The 13,563-nt window shown below is 41.4% G+C and overlaps 1 protein-coding gene across 1 annotated transcript in view; it reads left to right on the top strand.

Annotated features, from left to right (window-relative positions):
• Positions 1-13,563, top strand: part of DNAH11 (dynein axonemal heavy chain 11) — a 389,834-nt gene that overhangs the window by 370,123 nt on the left and 6,148 nt on the right. The window contains exons 77-79 of the mRNA XM_053553503.1: positions 9,526-9,768; positions 12,955-13,137; positions 13,215-13,330. Coding sequence (XP_053409478.1) covers positions 9,526-9,768; positions 12,955-13,137; positions 13,215-13,330 — 542 coding nt within the window. The remainder of the gene's footprint in view (positions 1-9,525; positions 9,769-12,954; positions 13,138-13,214; positions 13,331-13,563) is intronic.

Below are 13,563 nucleotides of genomic sequence, written 5' to 3'. Positions count from 1 at the left end.
AGCTACTTGGGAGGCAGAGGCAAGAGAATCGCTTGAGCCCAGGAGTTGGAGGTTGTCGTGAGCTGTGATGCCACGGCACTCTACCCAGGGTGACAGCTTGAGGCGCTGTCTCAAAAAAAAAGAAAAAGAAAAAGAAATGCAGAATCGTGGGCCTTATCCCAGACCTGTAACATCAGAACCTGCAGCCTAACAAGACTTTCCTGGGTGATTTCTGTGCGCAGAGTGTGCTAAGGCAAGGCATGCCTCTCACAAACACTGGCTCATGGGGTCATCATAACAGCCCTGTGAGGTGTGGGGAGCTGACACTCTTACTCCATTTTATGTCAAGACACTGTGAGATTGTGATTTGTCTCAGGCCACTAGTTGGTATGAGAAAGAGCTGCACCCAAAATATAAGTCTCTTGGTTTCTGTTTCAGGGATCATTTCATTATAGGGTTTTTGCTTGTCACAGAAGGTGTGGAATATTCCAATTGTTGATCATTGACACCTTACTAAATATGTGCTTAAAAAAATATGGTATGTGAGGTGATGCATTTATTGATTAGCTTGATTTAATCATTCTGCAATGTGAACATGTATGAAGACATCACAATCCAAAATAAAATAGAATTTAATAAGACAATAAAGAAAAAGATATCAGGCAGCGCCTGTGGCTCAAAGGGATAGGGCACTGGCCCCATATGCCGGAGGTGTTCAAACCCAGCCCTGGCCAAAAACTGCAGAAAGAAAAAGATACCAACCAAGTACAAGGTGAGAACTTTATTTGGATCTTATTTCAAACAAACAGTAAAAAATGATACAACGGGAAACTGACATTTATATATGACAATAATGAATTCCTATTAACTATTTTATGTGATAAGGAAATAATATAGTTGTATTTTTCAAAAAAGAAAAGATGAGGTAACAAGAATGAGCCTAGAGGACGTATTGCATGAAGACAAATACTGGATGTTCTCGCTCATGAGTGGAATATAACAAAGTTGATGACAGAACTAGAGAGCAGAAAAGTGATTACCAGGGACTGGGGAGGAGAAGATGGGGAAAGGGTGGGCACTGGGTGCAAAACCTCTTTTCAGCTAGGTCCAGTGGCTCATGCCCAAAATCCTACCACTTTGGTAGGTCAGGAGTTCAAGTCCACCTGAATAAGAGCAAGATCCCATCTCTACTAAAAATAGAAAAATTAGCTGGGTGCTATCCCACCTTCTCCAGAGGCTGAGGCAGCAGGGTAACTTGAGCCCAGGAGCTTGAGGTTGCTGTGAGCTATGATGCTGTTGCACTCTAGCCTGGGAGACTGAAAAGTCCCTGTCTCAAAAGAAAAAAAAAAAAAGAAGGAAGACAGTTCTGGTGTCCTGTCACACAGTACGGTGACTACTGTGATGAACAGTAAGGTATTATATATTTAAAAGTAGCCAGGAGAAAGGGTTCTGTATGTTTTCACCACAGAGAAATGACGTTTGAGGTGATGGATATGCTAGTTTCCCTGATTTGATCATTATACCATATGTTTTGAAACATCACATTGTACCTATATGAAAGGAAAAAAAGAAAACTATGATTTGAGGGTCCAGTTCTTCCCTTTGCTGTGAGGAAAGGGTAGATTACTCCTACAATTCCCCTTAAAGAACCCAGGCATCATTTTCCCAGTCCTCATCTTACTAACACTATGGCTGTATAGAAATGGTTCGCCATGGGCCGTGTTTTCTGGTAAAAGCACACGGTTCTTCTTTCTTATAGTACGGGAGCTGAATGAGGTGCCCGGCGTATTCTCACGTCCTGTCTCCTGCATGTGTGCATGCACTCTCTGTGGTGTCCAGGTTCAGATTCATGGCCATCTCTTGGTTATTTCTTGAAAACCTAATGTACCTCATACTGTATCATTTCTGTTCTCAGTTAAGCAAGACATTAAAGGGGTATTAGACCAATGCCAGAGTCTTTTTTTTTTTTTTTTGAGTTAGAGTCTCAAGCTGTGGCCTGGGTAGAGTGGTGCCATGGTGTCACAGCTCACAGCAACCTCCAGCTCTCTTGGACTTAAGCAGTTCTCTTGCCTCAGCCTCCCAAGTAGCTGGGACTACAGGAGCCTGCCACAAAACCTGGCTATTTTTTTTGTTGCAATTGTCATTATTGTTAAGCTGGCTCAGGCCAGGTTCGAACCCACCAGCCACTGAACTACAGGTGCTGCCTGGAGTCTTTTTTTTTTTTTTTTTTTTTAATAGTTTGGGCACCCTGTTTATAATTTTCCTTAAAATATCATCTCGGAGAATCATGAAATAAATTTGATCAAACCTTCCTCAAGTCCATTTTGAGAAGTAATACAATCACAATTAGAAGACATGGTATATTAGAGTCCAGTAGAAAAAAATGAGGGACAAATTAGTTACTTTTTTTTTTTTTAACAAGATGGTGTATGTGAGCCCTTTAGAAATGTAGGTTCCTGACCTTCCACGCAGATCTACTGAGGTTTTGGGATGATGATACGTCCTTTACACACTGGCCTCCTCATAAGGTGCCACCTTCTCACTTCACCAAGGGAAAGGAAAGCACTTGCGACTGGGCGGCAGATGCTGCAAAGCCCAGTTATTCTGTTCTCATGTGAACATTCCCTGCCGGTGCTATTCATATTAGCAACACGATTTAACACTTCACCATCTGCACGTCGCCTTTTGCCACTTCTCACATTGGTTAATGTATTTGGAAATGAATGTCTTTGGTGCCTTTGGAACGTGATCAAAAGGCAGCCCACTAATTGTGTGGGGTTTAAAGTTTTGCCAACCTTTCAAAAGAATAGCAATGTTTTCAATGCTATCTTGCTGTTAGGAGGATGGATGCTGGATACATGAGTTTGTGCTCAGAGAAATTTGTCCAATTGGCAATGTGCCTTAGAGGGTCTCCGGCCAAACTTAAGACAGAAAACATTTTTTCTCATATGCGGTGTGTACTTGGCAGTGCTAAAATAAGTATACAGTGTCTTACTTTCATAAAATAATGTATTGGGTCACTTTAAAGTTATATAGTAGAAGGTGTTTCCATAATTTAGAGTAACAATTAATAACCTAGCCTTTTAAATAAAAAACAAATGCTTGGGTTCAAATTCAAGCACTTCCTTGTATTTGCTGTGTGATATTACTGAATCTTTCTTAACTTCAGTTTTATTGTCTACAAGAACAACCAGATCATGGGTTTATTGCCAGGTTTAAACATTGGTACAATGTTAGAACAATATACTTAATAAATGGGAAATATTTTTACTATGAAGTACAAATTTTCATAATATATATTTCACACTTGGTTGTACATTATTTAATGTGATAGTTAACAGTGGAAACCATTTATAAAAATATCTGCTCTGTGCCAGAGGTCAGTACCACACAATTCATTTGTATTATTTCTTCTCCTTACTACGGTTGCAAATTAGGTATCATTATTTCATTACTCAAAAAGGAAACTCAGCTCACAGAGGTAAATAGTGGAATCAGACTCATAATCAGACCGCAAGGGCCAGTCTTTCTCTGCACTACACTGCGTTGGCTGGAAGACGGATCTGCTAGTAGCTACTGGGGTACAGGTCACCCAAAACTGATCTGTGTCTGCACTCGCGTGGTGCCGGTCCCGAGTGGCACTGTGAATAAGGTGGAAAGTCCAAGAGACCCGAGTTCTGGTTCTGGTTCTGCCGCTGCCTCACTCTCTAGCTTTGTGCTGGACCCCACCCTGGTGTTTGTTTATTCATTTGTAAAATGAAAAGTACTGTCTAGAAAATCACCAGGGTACCTTTCAGCTCTAAAGACACCAGGATAAAGTGTCTGGAGCGACTGCTGAGAATCCTTAGCAGACAAATATACTTGTTTAACTCAGAATGAACTGGGAACTTCTCATCGTTATCACAAAGACTACTCGGAGAGGCAGTATTGAAGGTGAGATTTTTATTAAATGTCAGAAAGAAAAATGTGAAGATGACAGTAATCCCACGGAGTTAACATGGTGGCCAGGTGCCAGCACTCATGCCTGTCACTGTGACTGCCCCTGACTTCTGCAAAGGTGACTTCAAATCCTTGGTGATGTTTCCATGATGTGGTGGTTCATTCTGCCTGAACGGGATTTCCATTGCCTCTTAGCTTTTTAACAACAGTTTTACTAGGATATAACTTGTACACCATGACTTTCACCAATTAATGTGATTCAAAGGTTTTCAGTACATTCATAGTTGGTACAAGTATTTCCACAATTTTTAAACAGTTTCATCCTCCCCCACTAAAAACACCCCTGTACTGCTAGTGGTCATTCACCATTTGCTCCCCCCTCACACACACACAAACAGTACCCCCACTCCCCCATCCATGGCAACCACTAATCTACTTTCTGTCTTTATAGATTTGCCCATTGTGGACAGTTTATACAACTGGAATCAGATAATAGGTAGCCTTTTGCATCCAACTTTTTTCACTCAACATAGTATTTTTTCTTCTTCTTCTTCTTTTTTTTTTGGAGACAGTCTCACTGTGTCACCCTCGGCAGAGTGCTGTGGCATCACAGCTCACAGCAACCTCAAACTCCTGGGCTTAAGTTATTCTCCTGCCTCAGCCTCCCAAGTAGTTGGGACCACGTGCCCACCACAATGCCTGGCTACTTTTTTCTTGCAGTTGTTTAGCTGGCCTAGGCCGGGTTCAAACCTGCCACCCTCAGTGTATGTGGCTGGTGCCGTAACCACTGTGCTATGGGTGCCAAGCCTCAGCATATTTTCAAGGTTCACCCATAACATAGCATGTATCAGCACTTCGTTAATTTTTATGACCCCAAATACCTCCATTGTAGGGATATGTCACATTTTGTTTATCCATTCATCAGCTGATGGACACTTGGGTTGTTTCTGCCTTTTAGCTATTATGAATAATGCTGCTACGAAGTTTTGAGGACAAATTTAGCATGTGGCTCCGAGTGGAATTGCTGGGTCACATGATAACTCTTAAGTTAAACATTTGGAGGAACTGCCCAACTGTTTTCCGAAGTGGCCGCACCATTCTATATTCCTATAGCAATATATAAAGTTTCAATTTTTTCCACATCCTACCCTTGCTATTGTCCACATTTTTTTATTCTAGCCATCCTGGAGGGGGTGAGGTGGTACCACCTTGTGATTCTGACTGGCACATGCCCCTGTGTAACGGCTTTTCATAAGCTTATTGGCTATTTGCATATACTCTTTGTGGCAACACCTAGTTCAAATCATTGATTCTTTGGGGGCAATTACAACAACTATCTCAAACTATCCTCCCTCAAAGGCCAGAAAAGTAGACCTGTGTATAGAGCTCGACAGTTACAGGCCCATCAGCATGAAGCAACTTTTCTTTTTTTTTTTGTAGAGACAGAGTCTCACTTTATGGCCCTCGGTAGAGTGCCGTGGCCTCACACAGCTCACAGCAACCTCCAGCTCCTGGGCCTAAGCGATTCTCCTGCCTCAGCCTCCCAAGTAGCTGGGACTACAGGCGCCCGCCACAACGCCCGGCTATTTTTTGGTTGCAGTTTGGCCGGGGCCGGGTTTGAACCCACCACCCTCGGTATATGGGGCCGGCGCCCTACTGACTGAGCCACAGGCGCCTCCCATGAAGCAACTTTTCATAAAACTCTGGAGTGGGAAGGGAGAAGGTGTGAATTCCAAATCAGGGTTCACAGAGTTCCTTGAGTATGTTGAAATCTTTGCAGTTTTCTTGAAGGGGAAACAAATCTTTGTATGAATTAAACCTTACTTTTCAAACTTTAGTTACTTGGCATGATAGAAACTTACAGTAGGACATTTCTCAGGTTTTACTTTTCTTTCAAGAAAAATCAAGATGTACTTAAAACAACCCAGTCTGCAGCGAGGGGCACAGGGGAGACCAAAGCTAACAGGAAAGGCGGCCACGTGCCGAGCTGTTTGCATATCTTATTAAATACCTAACAGCCACAATCACTGCCATTGTGAGCTGCATTTTATTATGGAAACTTAGATAAATTGTCGTTTCTTAAGGGCACCAAAAAGTTAAGACAGTGGTTCCCAACCTTTTCTGGCACTGGGCATTTGTTTCATGGAAGACAATTTTTCCTCCTCCGACTGGAAGTAGGGAAGGGAATGGTTTTGATATGAGTCTGCACGCAATTGATTTATTATGGTCTTTGTGCATCAAACCTCTCTGCTAATGATAATGTGTATTTGCAGCCACTCCCCAGAGCTAGCCTTTCTGCCTTAGCTCCACCTCACAATATCAGGCATTAGATTCTCATAAGGAGAATATGGAGGTTACAGTAGGGTTCACACTCCTATGAGAATCTATCTAATACTGCTACTGATCTGACAGGGCACAGAGCTCAGGCAGTGATGAAAGTGATGGGAAATGGCCGTAAATACAGATGAAGCTTCATCACTAGCCTGCTGCTCTCCTCCTGCTGTGCAACCTAGTTCCTAACGGGCCTCGGACCAGTACTCGTCCACAGCCCAGTGGTTGGAGACTGCAGCATTAAGGGACGGAAACTGAACCAGGCTCGTCTGGCTGCAAACGTCAAGTCCTTTCCTTTGAGTTTGCTGTTTTTTTGCTTTGCTCCTCACCTTACACATAGATGGCACTCCTCACATACTTGTAAACTTACTGCCTATGGTCTTTCCTAAAAGCCTGGACCATGTGCAATCCCACCAGCACTCCAAGAGTATGCACTCACACAGACGCCAGTCCTCACGGCATTTTAACATTTCCACATGGTTCCATTTCCAGTTGGTCTCTTTGCTTGAATTTTTTTTTTAACCTTTTCATATATTTTTTTCAAATATTTTTACCTTCTCATATTTTTGAAATTTTGTTTTTTTCCCCTTTCATCTTTTTTTCAAATTTTGTTTTTTATCTTTTCATATTTTTTTTTACCTTTTTTTTTATCAAAGGAAAAATTAACTGCAGCTTTTAAAATTTCTTCACCTACTTAGTACTAAGAGAGAAGACCAAATGCTTGTTTGTAGAGAATGAAGGTCACTATTGATGTATTTGTTGATTCTAGTTTTGGATTTTATTACTCATATTTTTGTTCATCTCTTTATTTTTGGCTAATTTACCTACCAGAGGCTAAAAATGCTGAGTTTGACTCTTCTGCAGGTTTTTTTGGTTTTTTTTTGGTCATGCTGAGCCAGGTGACATTTAAATTTTGATTGTTCTTATATATGAATTATGTTTCATATATGAATATACATATATCATGTAAATATGAAATAATAAAAATGTACATACGAATAAGTAAATAAACCCAAGCTAATGGATATTGGTGGTGGGATAGTCCAACTTGTTCCTTCCTATATTTACTGGATCAAGATTTCTGTTTCTGGCAACATGAAGGATTAGGTAACTTTAAAATTTGGTACAAAATAAAAATAGAAATGCCAAATATTGGGCAGCGCCTGTGGCTCAGTCGGTAAGGCGCTGGCCCCATATAACGAGGGTGGCAGGTTCAAACCGGCCCCGGCTGAACTGCAACCAAAAAATAGCCGGGCATTGTGGCGGGCGCCTGTAGTCCCAGCTACTCGGGAGGCTGAGGCAAGAGAATCGCTGAAGCCCAGGAGTTGGAAGTTGCTGTGAGCTGTGTGATGCCACGGCACTCTACCTAGGGCTATAAAGTGAGACTCTGTCTCTACAAAAAAAAAAGAAATGCCAAATATTAAAAATGCCCTTGGAATTCACAGACAGCAATTGAGCATCATTATTAAGAGACAGGCTTTCTAAGAAATCCAGGATTGCAGGTTTGAGAGGGAAGGAACAACCTGCCTAATTACTGTGTACCTGGAAATTCACGCATATTTGTCCCCTTTGGCGTTGAGTTCCGTAAAAGAATGTCACACAAAGCTTTTGTGGTTCCAAAGCTTGTGTTGGTTTACTGGGTGATCATTCACATTATTGAATGAACTAATGAATATTCACTCTGTCTCCAGGGGGTACTGAGGGGAACGGAGCATAACATGCACAGTTACGGGTAAATCCTACTTACAGAAAATAATTCAGAAAAGCTGGGCAGAAACCAGATACATTAGGTAATAGTTTAAAAATAACCTTCCACTGTACAGTTAAGTGTATATACAGGCAGAATTTATGGCATGAGAGACTTGAACTCTCAAGTGTTTACAGGTAGTCTAGAGACAAATTTTGTTACATTTTGGAGATCTATGTTCCAGTGTTTAGAGCAGTGGTTCTCAACCTTCCTAATGCCGCAAGGTATTTTCATTGTTAAAAAGGGGTCATGAACCGCTGCTTTAGAGGGTTTGCTATTGCCTCTCACATTGGCCTTTGTTTGAAAGGTTCCTCTAGGGTGGTGCCTGTGGCTCAAGGAGTAGGGCGCCGGTCCCATGCTGGAGGTGGTGAGTTCAAACCTAGCCCTAGCCAAAAACCACAAAAAAAAAAAAAAAAGAAAGTTTCCTCTAAATGCAACGTCTGCCCTCTGCCCCAGGCTCGATGAAGTAGACCATTACACCTGCCTTTCATTCACTAGGCCAATCGGCATGGTCAGCAACTCTTCCAGGGTCAACAGATCCTAAGATGAGCACACATACTACCCTGCGGAGCTCAAAGTCCTCCGAAGGAAGCATCAATTAGTGTATGGCCTATAAAATGGTGCTTATATACACACACATTTTCCCACAGATGCACACACAATTATTTACGCTTATAAAATTCAAATGTATCATATATAAAATGACTTGAAGCAGTACTGTGAAAAGTATGGTACACTGGGAAATCATATGTAAGTTCAGACAATTAAGTTTGAGAATTTATCCTTGAAAAAGTGCTATCTACCTCAGACCTAAGTATCACTGTGGTCACCTTCGAAGTATTCCCCTTGGGAAGCTATACACTGATGCCAGCGCCTCGTCCACCCTCCAAAGGACTTTTTTCTAGGATGAGTTCACTAACTTCGTAGTGAGAGCACATACAATGACAGCTCTGATAGCCATTCCAGAAAAAGGTCCATAGTTACATAGCTTCCCAAGGGGAGTATTTCGAAGGTGACTATAGTGATAATTCAGCAATCAGATATGTAGCACTTTTCCTCAGAGGAGTTCACAAACTGAATTATCTGACCGCATAGTCATACTACAATAAATTCAGAATTAAGAGTAAAATCCAACATCTCCCTAGGCAAATGATGCCAAGCATCTTGATTTCCTCTCAGGTAGGTCGAGGTGGTCGGGAAAATCAATGAACTGAAGCATGCAACGGGGTGACAATGGACAGTGACGGCTCAGTGCATGCATATTCTTTTTTTAGGCAAGGATCATGTCAACCAAGCACACTGCAGATGACGTCTTCTTAGGAATAGAATTCACATTGTGTTCCTTAGAATTCCCCAGAGGTCAGCCTGGTGCCATACATAGAGCAGAGTAGTTGATCATGAAACATTTTAGAGAGGGACATTATGCTGGGACCTTGTTGTCAAGAGTGTTCTCAAAGTGTTTACTTAGGAAGTAAAACTTGATGCCCTACCTAGATTTGGAATAACTGACTTTTCCTTTATGGTTGAAGATTGAAGATGAACTTATGCTGGCACCAGGATTTGCAGCTCCACCTTACCTAGACTATTCAGGCTACCATCAATATATAGAGGAGATGCTCCCTCCAGAAAGCCCCGCACTCTACGGCCTCCACCCAAATGCTGAAATAGAATTCCTGACAGTGACATCCAACACCCTCTTCAGAACTTTGCTGGAGACGCAGCCCAGGAGTGCAACAAGTGGTGATGACCTGGGGCAGTCCACAGAGGAAAAGGTAGAGGGTGTGTCTGTTCTCCTTTTTTAATTGCAATATAACCTATGTACATCGAAGAGTCTAATCTTACAAATCAATGTTATTTTACCTTTGTATATACTCACATAACCACCACCAAGATCAAAATAGAGACCGTTTCCATTTCCTACGCTCCAGGATACTTAACACCTTTTACCTCCCCACTCCCCAGAGGTAATCAATATCCTTACCTCTATCAAGACAGATTAGCTTTCTGTGGTTTTGAACTTCAAATACATGGAATCATACTCTACATACTTATTTATGCCTAGCTCCTTTTACCATGCCTTGTATTTGAGATTCACTCATGTTTTTCATGAACTAATGGTTCGTTTTTATTTAGCATTCTACTATATGAACATACAATTTTCATTCTATTGTGAATAGATGTCTGGGTTGTTTCCAGTTTTTACATTTATGAATATCATAGCCATGAACATATTTATGTAGTCTTTTGTCAACAGGCAAAGTAAATAACTGGCAAAGGTATCCGCTGATAACATCACTTTTCTATACTCAGAAGTGGGATTACCAGATCACAGGGCATAATGTTTAGCTTTATAGCACTCATCGTTTTCTAAAGTGGTTGTACCAGTTACACTCCCACCAGCAGTGTATTAAGAGTTCCAGATGCTCTATCTCCTTATAATTTTGTTAAAGCCTAATCTGGAACGTTCCCAAATGCAGGCGAGGCCTTGTGGCTGGATGGTGAGAGGAGAGACTCCCTCAAGCCATGGCCTCCAATCCATGGCCTGGCCTCACTATAAAAGCCAATCCTGGGAGTCACTCGTATCTGTAGCAGGCTTTCCTCCGTCCCTGGGTCAGATCATAACCTGTACCTGTGATGCTTTCCAGATTCAAATCCTAGGATCCTTCCATATTGCAAAGACATTGGACATTGGGAGGAAAAAGTCACAAAAAAAATAAAGCCATTTGGAACCTGGATTTAAACCCCAGAGGCCTCTGCTACCTGATCTTCAGTGGGCATCCTGGGAACTCGAGTGCCTTTCATTTGATCTGTTTTTATTTATTTTGTTTTTAAATTTATTTTTAAAAATATCTCAAATACAACAGTTGCAAGAATAGTACACTGAAAAAAATAAAAAGCTCAATGAACAAAAAATAAATAAGGCTAAGCCATGGATTGGGGGCCATGGCTTGAGGCGGTCTCTCCTCTCACCATCCAGCCACAAAGGCTTGCATAGTGGTTTCTCATGGCGGTTTTAACTTTAAATTCTGCACCTGAAGAGTAACATTGAACATGTTCTTACATGCTATGGCCATTCGGATATATTTTCACATGAACTACCCACCTGTTCCAGTACCCAAGTTTTAATTGAGTTGTTAATCTTGGACTTATCTTACAAGAGCTCTTTATTCCGGATGTGTATCTGTGGTCAGATTTATGTATTGCAGTTACCTAGTGGTTTGCCTTTCACTCTCTTAATGTGTTTTTGGCTCTGTCATTTGTTATGGTGTCTTTTTCACATTGTCTTAAGAGACGGGCATTACATTTTGAAGCTCACTGCTCTAGAATGAGGGGGACGAGAAATGATTATTTAAACTTCAGATTCAAATCTTGTGTCTCATTAACTAAAAACCTGAATAGCTGACTTTTCCCCAAATAAACTGGCCCTTATTTCTCTCTCGAAATTATTGATCAAGATTTGGTTGATAAGGATTTAGTTTCTTGAAACCCAGTAAACTTCAAATGCAATTATAGTGAGGTCTCAAGAACTGTCCATATTTTTCAATTATTTCTTGAAATAAGGCCATCATTACGACCCCCATTATAATTAAGAAGCCTTAGAATTTTGTTAAGAGTGTTGTTTTATTATCCTGTATACTAACATTCTCTTCACAAGATTGTTAAATTTTAAAAGATGAACATGGAAAAAATCCATCTATTTGGGAAACAACTCTATAACCCTAATAGAATCAGAGGGGTGGGTGATGTCTGCATGTTGTTTTGTGCTTCCATCTTTCCATCAAGAAAGCTGATCGTTACACCAGAAAATGCAGAGCACATGAGGCCAAGATGCCTCAAGGCTCCAGGCAAGTGAAGAGAATATAACCTTGACTGTGTACTGGGTGCTCACAGTATGCTAGACACCATAGAGCCACGGTTTTCAACCTATGGGTTGCAACCCACAGGAACTGTATTAAAGGGTGGCAGCATTAGGAAGGTTGAGAACCACTGCCATAGAGTGCTTTACAGGGACACTATTTAAATAATCCACAATAGCTCTGAGTAGTGTTAGCATCCCTACTTCTGACATGACCTTGTATGAGCTGCCAAAGCCAGGCAGCTAGAATGCACCCCTGAAGGAAACCAAATCCTGGCTGATACCAGAGCCGTTCTTTTACCTGAATTCTCCACTGCACTGTCATATTGTCCACTGCACCTGTAGGTGAGTTTAAGATTTCAGAACCTGACAAATTACCAGGGTGCTGAAGTAACTTGAAGGCAGGACGTGAGAACCACAGGAAGGAATCCAAGAAATCAAGGAAAAGATGCCTGGGGCTAATAATAGGCAGAGTTTTTTTGTTCCTTCTAATTATTTATTGGTTTTCCCAGATGTTATGAGTATGTGTATCTGAGTACTATGCGTATATTCACACCTTCAATATGTATATCTTTTTCATTTCTTCAGGACAATTACAGAAGATAAAGGCTTCCCTGTTGATAAAAATGTTGATCTAAATTATTCCAGGAATCTTAGGATGCCCTGGATGGGAAGGCAGCATCAGAGCCACCAGAATTAGCTCATGCTTCAAGAGCCTATTTGGTTCATGTGACTTTGAGCAGATTATAAAATGCAGTCCCCAAAGGAAGCTTCTGCTTCCTGTGATCCTATCTTTACATACAAATGATATGTAGTTGATGGTGACGTTTTTACACTCCTTAAATGCTAACCGTTTATAAACTGCAAATAAACAGTAGCTCCTTCCTGACTAGATTTTGGGATCTAAGGAGGAGGAGGCGCTGGCTTTGGTGCGGAGGCGGCTGAGGGAGTTGGCATTGCCGCTCTGCCCACCTCCCGGGATTGCATTATGTTCAGACATTGTATGATATATTCTTGGACTTCAAAATGTAGAGGATATATATAGTCACCAAGACCAGAACTGAAATAGAAAGGAGCTAAATCTTTGTGTTACTGATTTAAGGTTAAGAATGTCTTGGATGACATTTTGGAGAAACTTCCAGAAGAGTTCAACATGGCAGAAATAATGCAAAAAAGCTCAAATAGAAACCCCTACGTTCTTGTTTGCTTCCAAGAATGTGAAAGGATGAATATTCTCATTCAGGAAATCCGTGTATCACTTCAACAACTAGACCTGGGCTTGAGGGTAAGTTTAAGTGGGACTAGTGCAGGCTCTGCCCCATTAGAAGATGTTCACTATGTGGCCTTTTATCTCCATGCAAGGGGGAGCTGACATTATCTCCTGACATGGAAGCCCAGCAGTCCGCGCTGAGTTATGACACAGTGCCACACACTTGGAGCAAACTGGCTTATCCTTCTACTTATGGCCTAGCCCAGTGGTAAGCTACCCCGATCCCCCTCACTGCTACTAGCTCTGTCAGCCTCGGTGCTGGGTTAGTGTTGTGAATGCTTTGCAGCTTTACTCAACCTGTAACTGTGCAAACAATACCTATCATTAATTTCATTTGAGTTTCCTTGGAATATTGCTTATTGCTTCATAGGCAAAAATCAGTCACAAGTCTGGGTCACAAGATTCAAACTCCACACACGTTGTAACATACACACTTTTGAT

The sequence above is a fragment of the Nycticebus coucang genome, chromosome 11 (genome assembly GCF_027406575.1).
Source record: "Nycticebus coucang isolate mNycCou1 chromosome 11, mNycCou1.pri, whole genome shotgun sequence".
In the NCBI taxonomy this organism is placed as follows: Eukaryota; Metazoa; Chordata; class Mammalia; order Primates; family Lorisidae; genus Nycticebus; species Nycticebus coucang.
This window is presented reverse-complemented; position numbering and strand designations above follow the sequence as displayed.